At 46.8% G+C, this 20216-nt stretch overlaps 1 protein-coding gene and 1 long non-coding RNA gene across 5 annotated transcripts in view; one reads left to right on the forward strand and one right to left on the reverse strand.

The window, feature by feature from the left end:
- The window catches only part of ITGAL (integrin subunit alpha L), a 41982-nt gene extending 30275 nt beyond the window's left edge, over positions 1–11707 (reverse strand). For 2 of the 4 annotated variants that reach the window (XM_019436316.2, XM_019436315.2), the window contains exons 1-9: positions 11519–11707; positions 10365–10467; positions 9575–9669; positions 9396–9463; positions 7888–8005; positions 7632–7762; positions 6368–6513; positions 517–655; positions 212–362 (exon numbers count right to left, since the gene is read on the reverse strand). In XM_019436316.2, the coding sequence (XP_019291861.2) occupies positions 212–362; positions 517–655; positions 6368–6513; positions 7632–7762; positions 7888–8005; positions 9396–9463; positions 9575–9669; positions 10365–10467; positions 11519–11573 (1006 nt within the window). In that variant the 5' untranslated portion in view covers positions 11574–11707. Of the gene's footprint in view, positions 1–211; positions 363–516; positions 656–6367; positions 6514–7631; positions 7763–7887; positions 8006–8271; positions 8401–9395; positions 9464–9574; positions 9670–10364; positions 10468–11518 lie in introns of those variants that run through there. The other 2 variants (XM_019436318.2, XM_019436319.2) reach the window with 2 other exon arrangements.
- LOC109259027 (uncharacterized) lies at positions 10532–17073 on the forward strand. Its single transcript, XR_002076530.2, has 3 exons — positions 10532–10795; positions 11128–11188; positions 16626–17073. It is a non-coding gene; the product is annotated as an uncharacterized LOC109259027 (long non-coding RNA).
- The last annotated feature ends 3143 nt before the right edge of the window (positions 17074–20216 follow it).

Below are 20216 nucleotides of genomic sequence, written 5' to 3' on the forward strand. Positions count from 1 at the left end.
AAGAAGATGGAATTTCAGAGGGAAACAGAGGCTGGTCCTTAAAGCATCCTCTCCTAAACTTCCTCCTGAGGTCCTATTCCAGGAGAGCTCTTGACACAGCGTTAGATACTCCATAAGCGCTCATTATTATTACTGTGTCTCTAGTCTGATGTCCCAGAAGTGTTTCTGTAAACAACTTCCCAGACTCTCTCTCCCCGGGTCTGCCACTCACCCTCAATGGCATAGATCTTCTTTTGCAGCTCAGTGAACAGATCTTTAAGCTTCTCGAACGTGGCCAGAATCTTTACAAACTCCTTTGCAGGTTTTGAGGCAAACTTGTGGAGCGTTTCCTGACTTTCCTTGGTTTCAAAATGCTTTCCGATCTGTGAGGGAGTAAAGAGTGGAGAGCTGGCATTCCCAGAATCACAGACCAATTTTCTAATATTTTCACAAAGCCCTGGCCCCAAGGAGAAAGGGGAGTGGGGGTTCAGGAACAGGAGAGGAAAGAGGGGACAAGCCAGGGGCCAGGGTCCGTACCCCAATGATGTAGCGGATGATGTCTTTGGTGGCTGAGTCAATGTTCTGATCTGAGTCAGTGGCTTCCCCGTCAGTGATGATGATAAGCACTTTGGTGGCATCTGGCCGGGCCCCCCGGTCTTGCTGGAACACATTTTTCCTGTGTCCAGGAAGGCGGGCGATGTGAAAGACTCCTCCAGATCATGGTCTCCCTGACTCATCCAGCTCATTAAGTCACTGTCCTGCTGATTATGCAAAAGCCCTTCTCTCATTCCCCAGGCAGGTATTCCCAGCCTTCAAAGTTCTCTTCTGAACCGCCTACCTAACCCTACCTCGCCCTGGCTGCCACACCTCTCCTCCCTACCCTGCTCTTCCACAGAATTCTGGGCGGCCAGGGGGCTGTCCCCAGAGCCCATGGGCAGCGACAGGGAGGCTTTCTGAGGAGCTATCTGGGCTTCCTACTCTCCAGTTCAACCACATGCAACTACTCTTTCACCAGTTAGACATGCTGGGGATCCAGGTGAGATTTCAGTGTGGAAAACGGGCTCCACGGCTGGAGAAAACTGGGAAGTCACTTTTCCAGAGCAAGCTAATCTAGCACTCCCTATCCACCCTGCCTCCCCCACCATCGCCAGGCCACCTGTAGACCTCTGCTACAGCAAGTCTCCCAGGGGACTGAAGTGACTTGTTTCCATGTCAGTTTTCCCCAAACCGTGAGTTCCTCAAGGAAGGACCACGTCTGATTTGCTGCTGTATCCCTGGCTCCTGACAGAGTAGGCACTCAGTGCATGTGACATAAAAGGAGGACGGGAGTACTGAATGTCGGACAGGCCAAGGCGCCAAAGTCCCACCTGTCCACGGCCTCCTTCTGAAGCAAGATAGGGTGCCCATGGCTTCTGTTGGGACAGCAGCTCTATGTGTACCATCTGATCCTTCCCTCCCCACCCCACAGCCAACAGAGATGGACGATTAACCCAAGAGTAGCAGGTCTACAACCCCTGACTTACGACATGACCTGCTTTGGGAGCAGAAGCTCAAAGTCACACAGAGGGGCTGCGGTGGCAGGTGGAGGAGAGACGCAGAGAGAAGGGCAGGAAAGCCCCCTGGAAGCTTTAGAATGGAGGAGCTCTGACAGGCAGGGCTGAGACCCCTGTTCTATCTTGGATGCAAACTGTTTCCCCAAACTCTGTCCGCACGGACATGGCCTCTCATGGCTGTTCATGGATTTCCACCCAAGTTTCAATTTTTTTTAAATGTTTGTTTATTTTTGAGAGAGAGCAAGCAAGCACACGTGTGAGTAAGTGAGCAGGGGAGGGGAAGAGAGAGAGGGAGACACAAAATCCAAAGCAGGCTCCAGGCTCTAAGGTGTCAGCACAGAGCCCGACGTGGGGCTCAAACTCACGAACCATGAGATCATGACCTAAGCCGAGGTCAGACACTTAACCGACTGGGCCACCCAGGTGCCCTGATTTCTACCCTGGTTTAAACCACCATCATCTCTCATCTGGATTTTTTGGTAGCCTCCTACCTGGCCTCCCTGCTCCCATCCTTGCCCCCTCCACAGGCTAATAGCAGCCAGAGGGATCCTTTTAAAAACATAAATCAGATGATCACCCCTCTGCTCAAAAACCCCAATGGACTTGTCTTCTCACTTTGAGGGAAAGCCAAAGTCCTCACTATGGCCTCCAAGTCCCTAAGTACTTGGATTCCCAGGTTCTCTCTGACCTCACCTCCTACTACTTCCACCCCTATTGACTTCTCTCCAGCCACACTGGTGTCCTGGTTGTTCTTGGAGCCTCCCAAGCACATTCTCATCTCATGGCCTTTGCTATTCCCTCTGCCTGGGACAGTTTCCTCACCTTCAACGAGTCTTTGCTCACAGGTAACCTTCCCTCATCTTCCTACTGAATATTGCTTGCTTTTTCTTTTTTCTTTTTTCTTTTTTAATCTTTATTTATTTTTGACAGAAAGAGAGAGAGACAGAGTGAGAGCAGGGGAGGGAACAGAGAGAGAGGGAGACGCAGAATCCAAAGCAGGCTCCAGGCTCCGAGCTGTTAGCACAGAGCCTGACGCGGGGCTCGAACCCACGAACCGCGAGATCATGACCTGAGCCAAAGTCAGACGCTTAACCGACTGAGCCACTCAGGCGCCCCTGCTTTATTTTTCTTTATAAAACTTACATCTTCTACTATATTATCAAATTGACTTCTTTATCCTATCTGTTGCATTTCTCTCCCCTAATACAATGTTGAACCTCAAGAGGGTAGAGATTTTTGTTTCAATTACTGCTCTATTCCCAGAACCTAGAACTCGGCATACATGGCCAAAACCAGCCCACAGCTTGTTTCTGTATGGTCCATGTGTAAAAAATGGCTTTTATATATTTTTTAAAAGAGTTACAAAAACAAACAAAGAAGAATATGCAAGAGATACTAGATGTGGCCAGAAAGCCTAAAATATACTACCCAACTCTTTTCAGAAAAAATTAGCCAAGTCCTGGCCTTGAATACTGCCTGGCACACAGTCAGGTAGTCAAGAAATATTTATAAAATATATTTCTATGGCTGCTCCTTTTTGTTTCTACAGCTGACACCTTTTGGGGTACCTTTCCATCCTATCATGACCTCTTTCTCTAAGAAACTGCCCCCTTCCCACAGAGGTGGGACCCCAGAATCCACATCTGTGCTATGTGACTTTATGCCACAGAGCAGAGCTGGATGGACCCGTGGACACCTAACCCAGGCTCGGCCAATCAGCTTTTCTCTCCTGGAAGCTGGAATTCGGGTTGCTCATCCGAACTGAGGAGCTGAGGCTGCTATTTTTTCCATGGACATGGCTTGCCACGGACCCACCAAAGCTGTCCATAGACAGGGAAGAGCGAAGCAGACAGGACAGGTCAAGTGAGCCCCAGAAGAAAAGAGGTGGAAACACATCTGTAGAGTCTTAAGGACATGCATCACTTGCATGTGTAACTAATGCAAATTCAACTATACCTGCCCAGCAAAGGAATGAAAATGTGAACAACAAGCATCATAGCACAGGAGGCCCATGCTGCTCTTTCAACGGATTTGAGTGTGTGCCCAGGGGAGCATGAGACGGAAGATATAATTCTCTTATTCCCCAAATTGCTTCCATGTTTCCACGTTTCCAGTTTTCATAGCCACTTTAATGTTGAAAGATGGGCATTTCTGGCTCAGTCGGTTAAGCGTCGGACTCTTGGTTTTGGCTCAGGTCGTGATCTCATGGTTTCGTGGGTTTGAGCCCCGTGTCGGGTTCTGTGCTGGCAGTGTGGAGCATGTTTGGGATTCTATCTCTTCCTCTCTCTGCCCCTCCCCCTATTCTTGCCATCTCTTTCTCTCAAAATAAATAACTATAGGTCTTAAAAATTTTAATGTTTCTTCATTTTTGAGAGAGAGACAGAACGTGAGAGTGGGTAGGGGGAGAGAGAGGGGGACACAAAATCCGAAGCAGGTTCCAGGCTCCGAGCTGTCAGCACAGAGCCGGATGCGGGGCATGAACTCACAATCCGCAAGATCATGACCTGAGCCAAAGTGGGACGTTTAACTGACTGAGCCACCCAGGTGCCCCAGGAAAGGTATTTTTTTTTTTTAATGTTTATTATTTCTGAGAGAGAGAGAGAGAGACAGAGCATGAGCAGGTGAGGGGCAGAAAGAAAGGAAATCACAGAATGCGAAGCAGGCTCCAGGCTCTGAGTGTCAGCACAGAAGCCCGATACGGGACTCAAACCCACGAACCATGAGCTCATGACCTGAGCCGAAGTCAGACGCTTAACTGGCTGAGCCACCCAGGCACCCCCAAGATAAGTATTTTTTTAAATATACAATATGGGGGAGCGTGGCTGGCTCAGTTAGTAGAGCATGCAACTCTCAATTGAATTCTCAGGGTTGCTAGTTCAAGCCCCACGATGGGTATGGAGCCTACTTAAAAAAAAATAAATGAAGTGAATGAACGAACGAACGAATGAATGAATGAATAAATACATAAACAAACAAACGGGCTCCTGGGAGTTGTAGTTTGGTCCACTTGTGCTGGCACTGCTATTGGCTCGTGCTAGCCTCTGTCTGTCTGTGGGCAAGCGCCACTGTGGTGTTCAAGAACAGCCCATGGGAGAATCATTTGAAGAGGTGGTGACGAAGGTCATACAACAGGCGTGGACATGTTTGGATTTCCAACAGCTACCCTGCTGGATTGCCGTGGCAGATATGCCCCAAATGTAGCATTTTTCAGTGCACGTGAGGACAGAAGCCCAGCACAAACTTGTTCACTCCGAGGCCGCAGGATTCTGAAAGGGATTTCCAGAGCCCTTTCAGAAGAGAGAAGCTGGAACAAAAATCCCCAGAGTCAAAGACACTACAGGAAGATTCACCTGGAGTGAGGCAGAGGGTCTGTGAGTGTCAGGGCTGTGGAAAATCCTTCAGGCAAAAAGGCAGTCTAACCTTGCGTGAGAGAATCCACACTGGTCAAAAGCCCTTTGAGTGGACCCACTGTGGATAAAGCTTCAGGGGCAAAGGCAATCTTGTCACATATCAGCAAAAACACACAGGAGAGAAGCCTATCAGTGCAAGGAATGTGGGACAAACTTTAGTCAACGAGGTAGTCTGGCCGTTCATGAAAAACTCCACACTGGACCGAAACCCTACGAGTGTGCTATTTGTCAGAGAAACTTCAGGAATCAAAGTAACCTTGCTGTTCAAAGAAGAGTTCACAGCAGTGAAAACCCCTACAGATGTGATCAGTGTAGAAAAGCCTTCAGTCAGAAAGGAAGCTGAATTGTTCACATCAGAGTCCACGCTGGCCTGAAACCCTATGCTGCATACGGTGCAGGAAGAGTTTCTACACCAGAAGGAATCGTATCTTGCAAGGCAAAACACGCAGGAGAGATACCCTATCTGTGTGGCCAGTGTGGGAAAAGCTTCACTCAGAGAGGGAGTCTGGCTGTGCACCAGCAAAGCCGTCCACAAAGACTCACCCTTTGATCACTCTCGTCAAAGGAAGTTCTCTTCATGAATTAAAAGTACAAAAACCCTCAGATCAAGCAACTTATCCAATTCTATGGGATGAACGGTGACTCCTTCAGAAAGACCATCATGGGGTAGGGCAAACTGATTTTTCTCCTTTCCCCCAAATGAGTATGAAAAGTAAATGTCTTGTTTATTACCCTCAACAGTAACAACAAAATAAATAAAATATATAATATGGCCCTTCAACACACCCCAGCTACATTCATCTAGGCCTCACTTTAAACACAGCCATCTGGCATCTCTTTCTGTCCATGCGTCCTGTCCCTGTGCTTTAATAAAACCACCTTTTTTTGCACCGAAAACAACAACAACAACAATAACAATAAAGCCATCTGGTCCAACTCTGGGGGAAAAAAACTTCTATAGTAGATTTAGGAAATCAGGATATGCTAGTTTCCAACGTGGACTTGAATATGTCGAATTTTAGGACAGTTCAAGGAATTCTTCAAGGACAATTTTGACTATCAGAGATTTTTGTTCACACACTGACTCCAGAAGCCGATCACCATCTATGATGGGACTCTACCATGGCTTCCATGTTCACAATCACTTTCCAAGTCTTAATTCTAGTCCCTCATGAGGTCTGGCCATACTTCCTGCCCCAAAGGTTTATGAGCTATCCCTGCATCCTCCCAAGAACTGCCCTGGGGGATTTAGTTAGTATAAAGTAGGTTTCTGTTACTTACAATTAGAAGAAACTGTAGTAAAATAGCTTCACTTGAATTCTTCCAATAACCCGCCCCTTGCTGAGCCCACCTGTTGAGTTCCTACACCCTGAAACCTGAAGAAGCCAACGAAGAGTGGGCTCTCTCCTGCACAAGGGGACTCACGTGACATAGTTGATGGCACGAAAGGTATTGGTCAACAGCCGCATATGTTTTACTTTGCCCAGCAGAGCAGCAGGGTTCTTCACCCTAACATAATCCAAGAAATCAAATTCTGTTTTGCATTCCGTGGAAAACTGAACAGCAGCAAACTAGAAAAAGAAGAAATGAAATGGCATTACATATCCCTTCCCACTTGTCTGTTCCAGTCTATTTCTTTTAATTAATTAACTAATTAATTAATTTTAATTTTCATCCAAGTTAGTTAGCATATAGTGCAACAATGATTTCAGGAGTAGATTCCTTAGTGCCCCTTACCCATGTAGCCCATCCCCCCTCCCACACCCCCACCAGTAACCCTCTGCCTGTTCTCCATATTAAAGAGTCTCTTCTGTTTTGTCCGCCTCCCTGTTTTTATATTATTTTTGCTTCCCTTCCCTTATGCTCATCTGTTTTGTATCTTAAATTCCTCATGTGAGTGAAGTCATATGATATTGGTCTTTCTCTAATTTTGCTTAGCATAATACCCTCTAGTTCCATCCACGTCGTTGCAAATGGCAAGATTTCATTCTTTTTGATTGCCAAGGAATACTCCAATCTATTTCTTATCTGAGACCTGGGGAACCCAACTCCGCATCCCTGCCTCAAAGCATTCTTTTGAAAATGAGGTAATATATACACAAACACAGAAATAAAATTAAATAAGCCTCTGATCCCTTACGTCGTGCTGTCTGCTGAACTCCTATCCTCTGGGTCAGCCTGCCTCACCAGTGGGGATGGCTTCTAGTAACCATATTTGTGCTGAATGACCCTGCTAAACTGACTACAGCTGGTTGGGCCACGGAGAGAGAGCCACTTGACTGAGGCTAGGCCAGTCAGAATCTATTCTCCGGGAATTTGGAACTTGCAGAGGGAGGGGTTGGTTGAGAGGCCAAAAACAAAACAAAACAAAACAAAACAAAAAAACCCATCCTCCTGAAACCTTCACATGTGAACTTGGGAGCTTTCCACAGTCTCATGTGATCCAAAGAAGCTGAGGGAGCTAGTCTGCAAGAGAGAAGAGGGAAGCAAAAGCCAAAAAGAAACAGAAATGAGAACTAAGGAAAATCCTACAAGCTTTTTACTTCCTGGTTCTTGACTCTTCCAGAGGTCCAGTTACACTGTGGCTTTAGATTCTGGAGACACCTCATGCTAAATTTTTTTTATGCCTTAAGCTAGCTCAAGTAGGCATGTATTGCCTACAAACAGAAAAGCTAATTAATATATTTACCTGGTAGGAAGAGTTGCTGAGTTTCCTCATCACATCCTTCATGAAGTCCAGAATTTTCTGAAATTCATCTTGCTGCAGGCTCATTGAACCATCAAACAGAAATACCAAGTCTACGTTGCCCTTTATACATTCTACAGAGGCCAGACACAAAGGGACTTAATGAAGTGTCTCCATGGGTTGGCCTGCCCATGCTGGTTCCCTCGTATGAGCAACCACTTGGGAGAGATTTTTACCCATGAGATCCCCAGCTCCTTACCCTGATAACCAGGATGACTTTGCAGCACAGGACCCTTCAGATTCTGGTCGAAAAGGTAACACAGGCCACTCAGATAAACATTCTGGTCACATGTCCGAGACAGTCCAGGGTCACAGGCCTGAAGGAAGCAAAGGTTAAAAAAAGAAGGGTTAGGGCTTCCTTTTCCTGTGTGTCTTTTGGGCATCATCAGTCAAGAACAAGAACCTCCAGAGTCATCATCCCCTATCCTCACTCCCCACATCCAACTGGTTATGCCTAGAGGACAGAGTCTATACTCTTGAGTTTGGCATTCATATTGTTTACAGTTGAGCACTACCCCACATTTCCAGGCCCTTCTTCTCCCATTCCCAATCACACATTCTGTGTTTGAGCCAAATCACTCACTATTCCCGGAATATACAGTGTTGCTTCTTTCATTTATGACTATCCCTCCTGCCAAGCTGCAATTTTTCTTGAAAGTCAGAGCTCATGTCATCTTTGTATCTCACTCCTCTGACCCCATCAGAACCCAGCACATCGGCTGGCATGTTAATAACAGCTAAGTAAACAAGCTCAAATTAAATACTGGGTAAATATTTCACTCAGCTAGCCTTCTATCTCTCACATACCTGTGTCAGAAGATGCTGCTGGGATGAACTGTAAAGACCAATGGGCTTACAATCAAATGGGAATTTGACTCCAATCCTGGCTCTACCTCTTTAAAACCATGTGACCTTGGGGCACCTGGGTGGCTCAGCTGGTTGAGCATCTGACTCTTGATTTCAGCTCAGGTCATGATCTCGTGGTTTGTGAGTTCGAACCCCACGTCGGGCTCTGTGTTGACAGTGTGGAGTCTGCTTGGGATTCTCCCTCTCTCCCTGCTTCTCTCTCTCTCTCTCTCTCGATAAATAAACTTGATAAAAAATAAAATAAAATAAAACCATGTGACCTTGGCCAAGTCTCTTAACCTCTTTGGTTTTGCTTCCTCATGTATAAAATGTGTATACTGATCCCTATCTACCCAAGTGTCTCAAGGGTTAAAAGAGATAAAGCAGTGATTCCCAAACATCAGGCATTTGTGTACCATGGGACAATTTCTGCCATGTGGGTGTCTCAGGCATATTATTATTTATTTGATATTTTATTTACTTTAAATTTACTTTCTTAAAACTTTAGCCTCATCCCAAGCAATTCAATCCAAGAAATCATGAATTTGATGTGTTGTATATTTTTCCTAAAAAAAACCATTAAATGAAAATGTAACTATAAAACATTAAACGCTTGCATACCACCAAAAATCATCTCTGTACATCAGTGGTCACAGATATTTCATATTTGGAAAAAACTGATATTGGGTCTCAAAAATAACTGGCTCATATTCAATTCTTAATAAACACTGATTGAATCAGAATCTCTTTGATGCTTTTAATCTTCTACAGGATCTTTACTCCATCTTCCTTTCTTCTTCTCAATCTCTCCTTAGCATCAAGCTTCACTGGCTCTCATATCACACTATACAAAATTCTTACCAAAAGGCTTCCCTTTGTGGAGTCTGTCGCCAGGGTCATTCCCAAGTACTTGGAGGTATAGTTGGAACCTGTAGACACCAGGAGATTGGGCTGGAGGAATTTAGGCAACCCAGGTGTGGTGGGCCAGCCTCAATTTCCCTGGGACACCATTCCTCCCAGTTTTCTGACCAGTTACTCACCATGCAGGCTGACTGGGATGCAGTGGCCAGTGCCTGCCTGGCACTGATAGAGGTTTCCTGTGCTGTTCCCCTCACCTGGAGCTCCTACGACAACCCTGATGAGAAATCTCGCCTGTGAGATTGAGTTGTCCCGTTTTTCACCCACCCACTCCCACCCACTGAGGGTTCAGATCCACAAGAATCTCAAAGCAATGCAGCCACTCTCTTTCAGGGAGGCTCCTCAGCTCCCACCCCTTCCCTGTGGAATCCCAGATAAGATAAGCCAATACCTCAAAATTCTAGAAAGTTAAGGATCTTTTTCCATTTATAGTCTAGAAAAACTGAGGTCCAGAGAATGATGTGGGACAATGTCACATTAGGAGTTCGTTCAATCAGTCATCAATTCAAATTCAATTCAGTTCATCAGTAGCATCAATTCAGTAGCATATCTACGATGTGCTAGGCTGGGGTATACGCTAGGGATGAGGTGGGGGAAAGACGAGCGAAATCCCTGCCGTCAGGGAGCTCACTGCCTAGTCGGAGCGCCAGGGGCAAATCTAGGAAGCGTTGCAAAGCCTTTTAGGGGCTGTGATATTTACTCTTCCGTCAGACACTTATGTGGAGCTTTAAAGATGGGCTGTCCTCGTCCTATCTGACGGCCTCGCTTCTGTTTCCGAGAAATCCCACCCCGACTCCGTGAGACGGCAAGACCCTGGGGACCCGCTGGTTCCCCATCTGGCCCACCCGGGGCTGGGGTCCTGGCCGCCTGTCCTGACTCCGCAGGGCAGGGAGGGCCTGGGAGGCAGCTCACCAGTCTCCAACCTGCAGAACGCGGTACCCAAAATGCCTCCCGGCGTGTGGGAACGAGAAGTTTTGCACGTGGCGGACTTCCAGGTTGTAGCTGGAGACCTGGGCTGAGGGAGACGGCGGAGGGGGGGTGGAGGGGGGGAAGGTGCGGTCAGTCACTTCCGCTGGCCAGCGACCCCGCACGCGCCCCCAGAGCCACGGGCGCCGATTGGCCGGCGCCCACGTGCCCTAAGTGGGTGGGTCCACCCACAAAACCCTGGCGCTGTCCTCCGCCGCCTCCGCAGCCAGCTGCCTACGCCCCAGAAGGAGCCGGACCTTTCCCCTTGGGCTTCCCCTTTGACTGCCTTGACCCCGGGGAAGTTTGGAAGGAGCGACTCCCTACTACCCAGAGCCCATTTGGCCTCCCTGCAAAGAAGGAAGGATGAGAAGGCGGAGGTCCGTGAGATAGTGGCAGATGGAAGGCGCCCCCCAGGCGGTGCGGTTGCCCCATAGCAGGGTGCATCTCCCTACACACCCACTTCTCCCTTGGGCCGCGGCCCAAGATAATTAGCCTCCGGCCTCCTTCCACAGACTCAGAGTCAGGATCCCCTGATTTCTGTGAAGCTGCCTCTCATCTCATGCTCCCTTACTGCCTACGCCACCATGCGCCAGTCTCTTCCTTAGCTCTCAGATTCCCCCATGCCACCCCCCCACCCCCCACCCCCCAAGCAGCCTGGGCATCCTCTTCAAGCCCCTAACTGTCCATTCTGGCCCTGCTTTCCTTCCAGGCACCAGGCTTATTTCCACAGCATCCTAGGATGGCAGAGATGCTGCCCGCCATTTGTTCAGGTGAATGGACTGACCCCCAGAGAGGGCAGGCCCAGACCCCAGCCCAGCTCCAGGTACCCATTAGCCATCTGCCTTTTTCTAAGACCTCACTCCACATCTCTACTGCCACCTGTGTCTCCCTTCTCTGTCTTTCCCTCCATACCTTGCCTCTACTTCGGACTCTTTCTTTCCTTTCCCCCTTCTCCCTCCAAGATTCCTGATCCTCACATCAGCTAAGGCCATTCCCACCCTTAAAGCCGCTGCTCAGTACTCCAGTTCCACAAAGCCCTGCCCTTCCCCTGGCCACAGACACATGTCCCCTCCCCGACCCTCCCCTGTTCCCTTGCCTACCAAAGAAAAGAAGCCCAGACAGCAGCAGCCTCACTACGATGGTGCAGGAATTCATCCTTCCAGCGGCTGCAGGGACCTGACCAAGGAAGGCTCCAGGTTCAGAGAGCCCTGGGGATTCGCTGACAACCCACACAGGGTGAAAGAGGAAAATGACAATGCCCCAGGGCCTCTTGCAGTGGGACTTTCTCACAGAGGCGCCAGCCTGGTGACACTGGGTGGGGGTGAGCCTGTAGGGGTTGTGAAACCGCATGAGTTGAGAGGAAGTGTAACCAGGTTAGAGACATTTCCTGTGCCTGCTTGCATTTTCACATCATCCAGGAGCAGACAACACGGTAGGTAGATGACCACCTCTTCTGCCCAAGGCCTGCTGATCCATTGTCTTTCACCAACACAAACGGAAGACTCTGTAAAGGTCAGTAAAGGACTGGTCAAATAAACTGTGGTACAAACATAATGGGATGCCACCAAAAACAAAACAAAACAAAACAAAACAGTAAGGAAAGAAATAAGGTAGGAAAAAGAAAAAGAATGAGATAGCTTTCTCTTCACATTGAAAAATGCTCATAATACACTGTTGAAGAAAAAGAGCAAGTTACAGACAGTATAGTTAGTGACTTATTTTTCTTCTAAAAAACAAAAAAGCAAAAAAAAAAAAAATCCACAGAAAGGGAGAAAATATTTGTAAATCACATATATAACACAGGACTTGTATCCAGAATATACAAAGAACTCTTGTAACTCAACAGTAAAAAGACAAATAACCCAGCTTTTCAAATGGGCCGAGAGTTTAAATAAACATTTCTCTGAAGATGACATGTAAATAGCCACTAACGTAGAAAAGATGCTCAGTATCATCAGTCGTTAGGGAAATGCAAATCAAAACCAAAATAAGGGGCACCTGGGTGGCTTCCTTGGTAAGCGTCTGGCTTTGGCTCAGGTCATGATCGCACGATTCCTGAGTTTGAGTTCCGCATCAGGTTGACAGCTGACAGCTCAGATCCTGGAGCCTGCTTCAGATTCTGTGTCTCCCTCTCTCTCTGCCCCTCCCTGCTCACCCTCTGTCTCTCTCTCTCTCTCTCTCTCTCTCTCTCTCTCTCAAAAATAAATAAACATTAAGAAAATAAATAAATAAACAAATAAATAAATAATAAAATGGTGAGGTTCACAGTATGTGAATTCCATCTTTAAAAAATGAAAAATATGGGAACGCAAGCTGGTGCAGCCCCTCTGGGAAACAACACGGAGGTTCCTCAAAAAACTAAAAATAGAACAACCCTAGACCCAGCAATGGTACTACTAGGCATCTATCCAAGGGATACAGGTGTGCTGTTTCGAAGGGACACATGCACCCCCATGTTTATAGCAGCACTATCAACAATAGCCAAAGTATGGAAAGAGCCCAAATGTCCATTGATGGATGAATGGATAAGAAGATGTGGTAGATACATACAATGGAGTATTACTCGGCAATCAAAAAGAATGAAATCTTGCCATTTGCAACTACGTGGATGGCACTGGAGGGCATTATGCTAAGTGAAATTGGTCAGAGAAAGACAAAAATCATATGACTTCACTCATATGAGGACTTAAAGAGACAAAACAGATGAACATAAGGGAAGGGAAACAATATAAAAACAGGGAGGAGGACAAAACAGAAGAGACTCATAAATATGGAGAACAAACTGAGGGTTACTGGAGGGGTTGTGGAAGGGGAGATGGGCTAAATGGGTAAGGGGCAGTAAGGAATCTACTCCTGAAATCATTGTTGCACTCTATGCTAACTAATTTGGATATAAATTTAAAAAAAAAATTAAAAATAAAATTTTAAAAAAAGGAAAGCTGAATTCAATCTATAATATTTGGCAATTTATAGAGAGCACCCATAAAAGTGAATCACTGTGTCATGAAAGAAATCAGATTGAAAAATTAAAAAATAGAAGTTGAAATTGTTTGCGTGTGTGTGTGTGTGTATAAAAAATCTGAAAAGACACGCATAAAAAATCTGAAAAGACACGCAACCAAACTCCCAAACAGTGGTTACCTCTGAAGAATAACATTGACACATTTCTGTATTGTCAGATCTTTTTTTACAATGAGGATGTATAAGTTATGTAACTTAAAAAAATACAAATAGTTAAAAGCACAACAGAATTGAGGAACTTGTCTTCACTTATGGGAAAGTGGGAAGGACCTTCAGATTCTCCCTCTGTTGTGAAGAAATCCTGTTCAGCTTGCAAAGCCACTTTCAGTAGCTGTCCCTGGGGAAGGCTTTTGCAGACAGATTATCTATAATCTGCTGCTAGGCAGCTACAATGTGACAAGTTGCCTCCTGGTACTTAGATAATATCAGGTAGTCTTTTTCAAATTCAGTTAAAATCAGATTATTCAGACTGATTCCTTTGGTCCTCTCTGCCGCGGTTATGATTTACTTCTGACCAAATTCTTTTCTATTGTTCTGAGATGACAAAAAAGAACATACACCTAAAAATTCAAACATTACAGGGGCGCCTGGGTGGCTCAGTCGGTGAAGCGTCCCACTTCAGCTCAGGGCATGATCTCACGGTTTGTGAGTTGGAGCCCCACGTTGGGCTCTGTGCTGACAGCTGAGAACCTGGAGCCTACTTCAGATTCTGTGTCTCCCTCTCTCTCTGCCCCTCCCCCCCCCCACTCTCTCAAAAATAAACATTTTTTAAAAGTATAAAATTTAAAAAAATTTCAAACATTACAGAAGCATGTAAAGTAAAAGGAAGAAAACTCTCTTTTAACATCCACCCCAACTCCTAAATCTCAAAAATAACCACTGGTAATAATTTAGAGCCATACATTCTTTGTGACAAAAAAAAAAAATGTTAGTTCTAATTATTAACCGTACAGGTTGGACGTGTTTGGAAAAACTAATTATCTTCCCACAGAACATCTAACCCAGAATTAATTGTCAAATCAGCCCTCTCCAGAGTAAAGGTTTTCTTCTAGGCCATCTTCAAAATTTAGATTCTTGAATCAGGGCTTATGTTTATAGAAACTTCAAGTGTATCTGTAACAACCCCAGGGATAGAAGGAATTCAGCAAATGATCTCAAAGTCTCTACTGCTTGGATTATAGTCTATGTGTATGCTTCAGCAGGTAAGTATACTCATTTACATATTTATCAGATTTTGTTTTTCAGTTTGTTAATTCATTTAATTTATTTATTAAGAGACAGCAAGAATGAGTGGGGGGAGAGGGGCAGGGAGAGAGGGGGGGAGAGAGAGAAAGAGAGAGAGAGAGAGAGAGAATCTTAGCATGGAGCCTGATGCAGGACTCGATTCCACAACCCTGGGACCATGATCGGAGCCAAAATCAAGAATCGGATACTCAACCAACTGAGACACCCAGGTGCCCCTGGTTTTCAGTTTAAAAGAGCAAAAGAACATTTTTCCCCCTTCTGTTTGAGGGCTATAAATCTGAGGAAGCCTCAAAAGTACAAGGAAGCCCCAAGGATTCTAGGGAATCAGACGTTCCATGTTGGAGAGAGCAGATGACTCCCTGAAGAGTTGGGTTGCAGACATCTGAGGTTGGGACCACGTGGGGAAGTCCTGAGACAGGATGTTCCTTGCACACTTGTGGGCGCGCGCGCACACACACACACACACACACACACACACTTCTTCCTTAGTCACAGGCCTTCATCATATCTCAAATAGTCTGTTCTCTGAGGGCTCAGTTGGGTCTCTCAGTTCCATTCCATTTGCCCAAACGCCCATCAAATCTCACGGGAACAATTTACTGCCACTGTAGCTCTTCCTTTCTTCACTCTCCTGCCTCTAGAGAAGGTTCCACCTCCTGGGGAAGGTCCATATTAACCTTGAGAAACCTGAGCTTGTCTCTCTTAGGCTTTAAAACCTCTGATGATTCTCCTTTTGCATACACACGATCATCTCCAAGCTTGTTGGCATGGCTTGCAAGGGCCTTGTTGCCTCTCTAGACTCTGTGCTCCAATTTAGCAAATGACTCATCGGTGTTCAAACAGATGAAGCATCTAGAGAGGACTTTATGAAACTCAAAGCATTGGCCTTACTGTCACCCACTTCTGAGGAAAGCAGCTGCAGTAGGTGCCTTCTGCTTGATGTTATCTTGGCTGCATCAAATGAGCAGTATGAAACTGACAGGCCAGGGGTGCCTGGCTGGCTCAGTCAGGGGAGCATGTGACTCTTGATCTCAGGGTTGTGAGCTTAAGCCCCATGTTGGCTGTAGAGATTACTTAAAAATAAAATCTTAAAAAAGAATAAGAAAGAGGGACGCCTGGGTGGCTCAGTCGGTTAAACATCTGACTTCGGCTCAGGTCACGATCTCACGGTTCGGGAGCTTGAGCCCCGCATCAGGCACGCATCAGATGAGCTCAAGGCCTGCTTCCGTGAATATGAGCCCTGCTTAGGGTGAGCCCCACTTCTCTCTGTCTCTGTCTCTCTCTCTCTCAATCTGCTCCTCGCCCACTTGCACCTTCTCTCTCTAAGGAAGAAGGAGGAGGGGCGCCTGGGTGGCTCAGATGGTTAGGTGACTGACTTTGGCTCAGGTCATGATCTCACAGTTTGTGGGTTCGAGCCCCACGTTGGGCTCTGTGCTGACAGCTCAGAGCCTGGAGCCTGTTTCGGATTCTGTGTCTTCCCCTCTCTCTGCCCCTCCCCTACTCACTCTCTGTGTCTCTCTGTCTCTCAATAATAAATAAACATTAAAAAAAATTTAAAAAAAAAAGGAGGAAGAGGAAGAGGAGAAGAAAGAAAGAGAAAGAAAAAGAGAAAAGAGAAGAGAAGAGAAAAGAAAAGAAAAGGAAACTGATCGTGCTGGCAGGGAGACAGCTGACCAAGGGCAAGGTAGCCTCAGATAGACTGAACCCAAAAGATGCCAGCTTTCTTCAGGATGGCTTAGTTGCTCCACTTACCAACTGTTCCATGAAAATGGACTCAAGCATATCATGTCACAGAGGAGTGACAAATGAGACCCCACGCTGGGAAGTTCTGGGGTACCCAGGATCTGTGCATCTAAGATGAAGCCAGCGGCCTGGATGCCTCAGCTCTTCTGTGTCCATTGTAAGGTAAAATGATTTCAAATATGTCTTATTTTTCTATAGGTCCATCTGTAAACGATGAGAGAGAATCTTCTCTTGCTCCGCGCAGGAGAGTAAACAAGATTTTGTGTGCAGCCATTTCTCATGTTCATCACTGCTCATTCCCTGGCCCAAGCCACCATCACCTAGGGCCAGGATTTTGTGGCAGTCCCCTAACTGGTCCCCTGCTTCCAGTCTTGCCCCTGCTATAGTCTGTTCTCCATACAGCAGCCAGGAGGATCCTTTAAATATACAAGTCATGGGGCTGAGCCTGGATGGCTCCGTCGGTTAAGCGTCTGACTCCTGGTTTCATCTCAGGCCATGATCTCATGGTTCATGGGATGGAGCCCCATGTGGGGCTCTGTGCTGACAGCAAGGAGCCTGCTTGGGATTCTCTCCTCTCTCTGCCCCTCCCCTGCTCTTTCTTTCTCTCTCTCAAGATAAATAAATAAACATTAAAAAAAAATAAAAATATATGTCAGATCATGCTGCTTTCTTGCTCAAAACCCTTCAGTGGTTCTCCATTTCACTCAAAATACAAGCCAAAGTTCTCATTGTGGCCTAGAGGGACTTAAGTTGTCAGATACATCTCACTATCTTTCTGAAATCTAGTCCCCATCTTGCTCACTCCTTTTCAACTACACTGCTGTCCTAGCTCTTCGTTCAGTCCAACACACCTTTGCCCCAGGGCCTTTGCACCTGCTCTTCTCTTGCTTGGGTTTCCCAAGAAAGCCTCATGGCTCATTCCTGGATCATCTCCTCTGAACTTTTCTCCTTAGCAGTTATAGGGCTTCAGCTTATAGTATTTAATTTACTTATCCATCTGTTTTACTGTCCACCTGTTAGAATATGAACTCCACCAGAGCAGAAATACTGTTTCTTGTTGCCATTCACTGCTGTATCCCCGGTACCTAAAACAGTGCCTGGAGCATAGCAGGTAAATATTTAGTCAGCAAATATTCACCGAGGAGTGAATGCTTGGGGCTTCCCTTGTCCCTAAGGATAATTAAGCTTTCCAGGGTCTAGACTCTTAGGACCAAAAAGCTGTATTGTCCGAAAAGAAGAGGTTGAAGGAGTTGAAAGAAGAGGCCTGAATTCCCAGAGTCAGGAATTTATTTAATATAGGGGCGCCTGGGTGGCTCAGTCGGTTGGGCGTCTGACTTCGGATCAGGTCATGATCTCAGAGTCTGTGAGTTTGAGCCCCGCGTCAGGCTCTGGGCTGACAGCTCAGAGCCTGGAGCCTGCTTTGGATTCTGTGCCTCCCTCTCTCTCTGTGCCCAACCCACTCACATTCTGTCTCTGTCTCTCTCAAAAATAAATAAACATTAAAAAAATTTAATATATAAAATTAAATGATACACTGGTGGCAGGTTAGAAAGAAGTTGGGTCCCTCCAGAACAGAAACTTGGAGGACACAGAGGGGACAGTCATAAGTGAGGGGAGAACAGGGCAGAAATGCAGAGAAATAGATGTCATGAGAGAGAATTCAACAGGGAACGGTGACAACTGAAAGGCTACCTCCATTCCCGATGCCCTCTCTCGTTCCAGTCACAGTAGGGCCACACTGAACCCTTTCTCCTGTGCTTAAATGAATAACATGTTGAATAAGCAAGGGTGTGGCAGCAGGGAGCCTCGGGGCATGCCTGGCTGATGTAGAGGGCAGCTGGAAAGGCAGGCTGGTGCCTCTCTCTCCCCCTTACCCCCCGATTCCACCAGGCCTGACTGCCTACAAACCCAGGACGAATCAGGGCAAAGTTCTCTTTTCTGATTCACACAGAAGATTTGCTGGTGCAGGGGCGCCTGGGTGGCGCAGTCGGTTAAGCGTCCGACTTCAGCCAGGTCACGATCTCGCGGTCCGTGAGTTCGAGCCCCGCGTCAGGCTCTGGGCTGATGGCTCGGAGCCTGGAGCCTGTTTCCGATTCTGTGTCTCCCTCTCTCTCTGCCCCTCCCCCGTTCATGCTCTGTCTCTCTCTGTCCCAAAAAAAATAAATTAAAAAAAAAAAATGTTGAAAAAAAAAAAAAATTTAAAAAAAGATTTGCTGGTGCAAATGGTGTGCTTGCCCAGCTGCTACCTTCCAGCCCAGGCTCCCCACCCACCACTTCCTCCTGGGTACAGTGACATGGGCCCCTTTGGTCAGGATGGTTCTGACAGAAATATCTGGGTCACCACAGGGCTCCTTCCCCTTCTTCCCACCTGCCAGGAGAGGGAGAAACTCCCCTACCCCCGGAAGGGGGCCTCAGGGGAGGGGAGGATATGGAGGCCCAGAGGGGCTCAGAGGCCCCCACCCTATTGCAAGACCCTTATGATCTCATGGCTAGGCACACCAGAGCATTCTAAAGTTCTAGAAACTCTACCTGGATTTTCTGAGGGAGGGCTGAGCTGAACATACCACAGGTAGGGATTTCCTACAGATGGCACTCTTGAGTATTCACGTGCAGTTCACGGGGCCCTGATGTCACTGGGTGACCTCACTCCAGGGCCTCTGTTTCCAGGCCCTCAGCGTATGGTTGATTGTAGCCGAAAGAGCCCATCATTCAGGGCCAGAAACCTGGGAACCAGCTCCGAGCAGTACTGTCTTGCTGTGTTGTGCCAATGACCCTCTTCACCTCTCTGGGCCTTTGTTGCTTCCTCCATACCCAGATCCCAGGCTTCTGCAGGACTCACCAGTCTATGAGTCCAAACAAGATCATATTAATGTTACCACCGCCATGTTGTTGCCGTATTACCCCCACTTGCTAGTACAAGGTCTCCGGCTTCCTGCAGAGTCTCTGCTATTTCAGAAAGTCTTTAGAGGTATTTCACCTGTGCTCTACTCCCTGGTATGTGAGCTGCTCAAGGCTTCACATTTTGGCTGTCGTTCTATAACCAAAACTGGAGCTAGAACATTTCTTGGCGATTAGCCCAAGCCCTTGAAATACCAAGACTGGGGTAGAGTCGGGAAGAACTTCTCTCCCTGCTTTGAGTGACACCAAGCTCCAACTGTTTGGGCTCCAGGGTGTGCAGGCTAGTAAGGCAGCTCTTTCAAGTTTTACTTATGTCTCTCTCTCTCTCTCTCTGTCTCTCTCTCTCTGTCTCTCTCTGTCTCACTCAAACACGGGATTTATGTTCAGGGGTCTGAGACAGACTTATACTTGCATAATAGCTACTATGTACAGGAAGGATCACTACTCCCATCTAATGGCTAAACGTTCATTCCTGGGTCAAGTTCATTCTGGTCTGAGCCTCCCCACTCAGGGCACTCCTACGCTCCCTCTTGAATAGGAACCGCATTAGTTCTCCAGACATGGCCCACTTGTTCTTGAACTTCCAAAATGACCAAAACCCACATTTGGCCTACAATGGGGATCTTGGTAACCTCAAGCTGTCTTCTTTGTTACATCAAGGAAAGCAAACTCCCTGCCATCGCTCTACCCCAGTGGGAAGCAGGAAAACATTTCCTGTCTTCTGACCCGGTCTCTTGAGTCCATCTAGAAAACAAGTCAAACAGAACCTGGAGGACTTGTCATTGTATGATGTGTTTGCTCCGTACAACAAGGTGGAGGGCTTGGGGGAAGCAGAAGCTCTCTTGATTATCTAAATGATTAGGAAGGCTTCCTCCCTTGTCTCACCACCTT

This window comes from Panthera pardus, unplaced genomic scaffold (genome assembly GCF_024362965.1).
Source record: "Panthera pardus isolate Hobbes unplaced genomic scaffold, ASM2436296v1 HiC_scaffold_5, whole genome shotgun sequence".
Taxonomy (NCBI): Eukaryota; Metazoa; Chordata; class Mammalia; order Carnivora; family Felidae; genus Panthera; species Panthera pardus.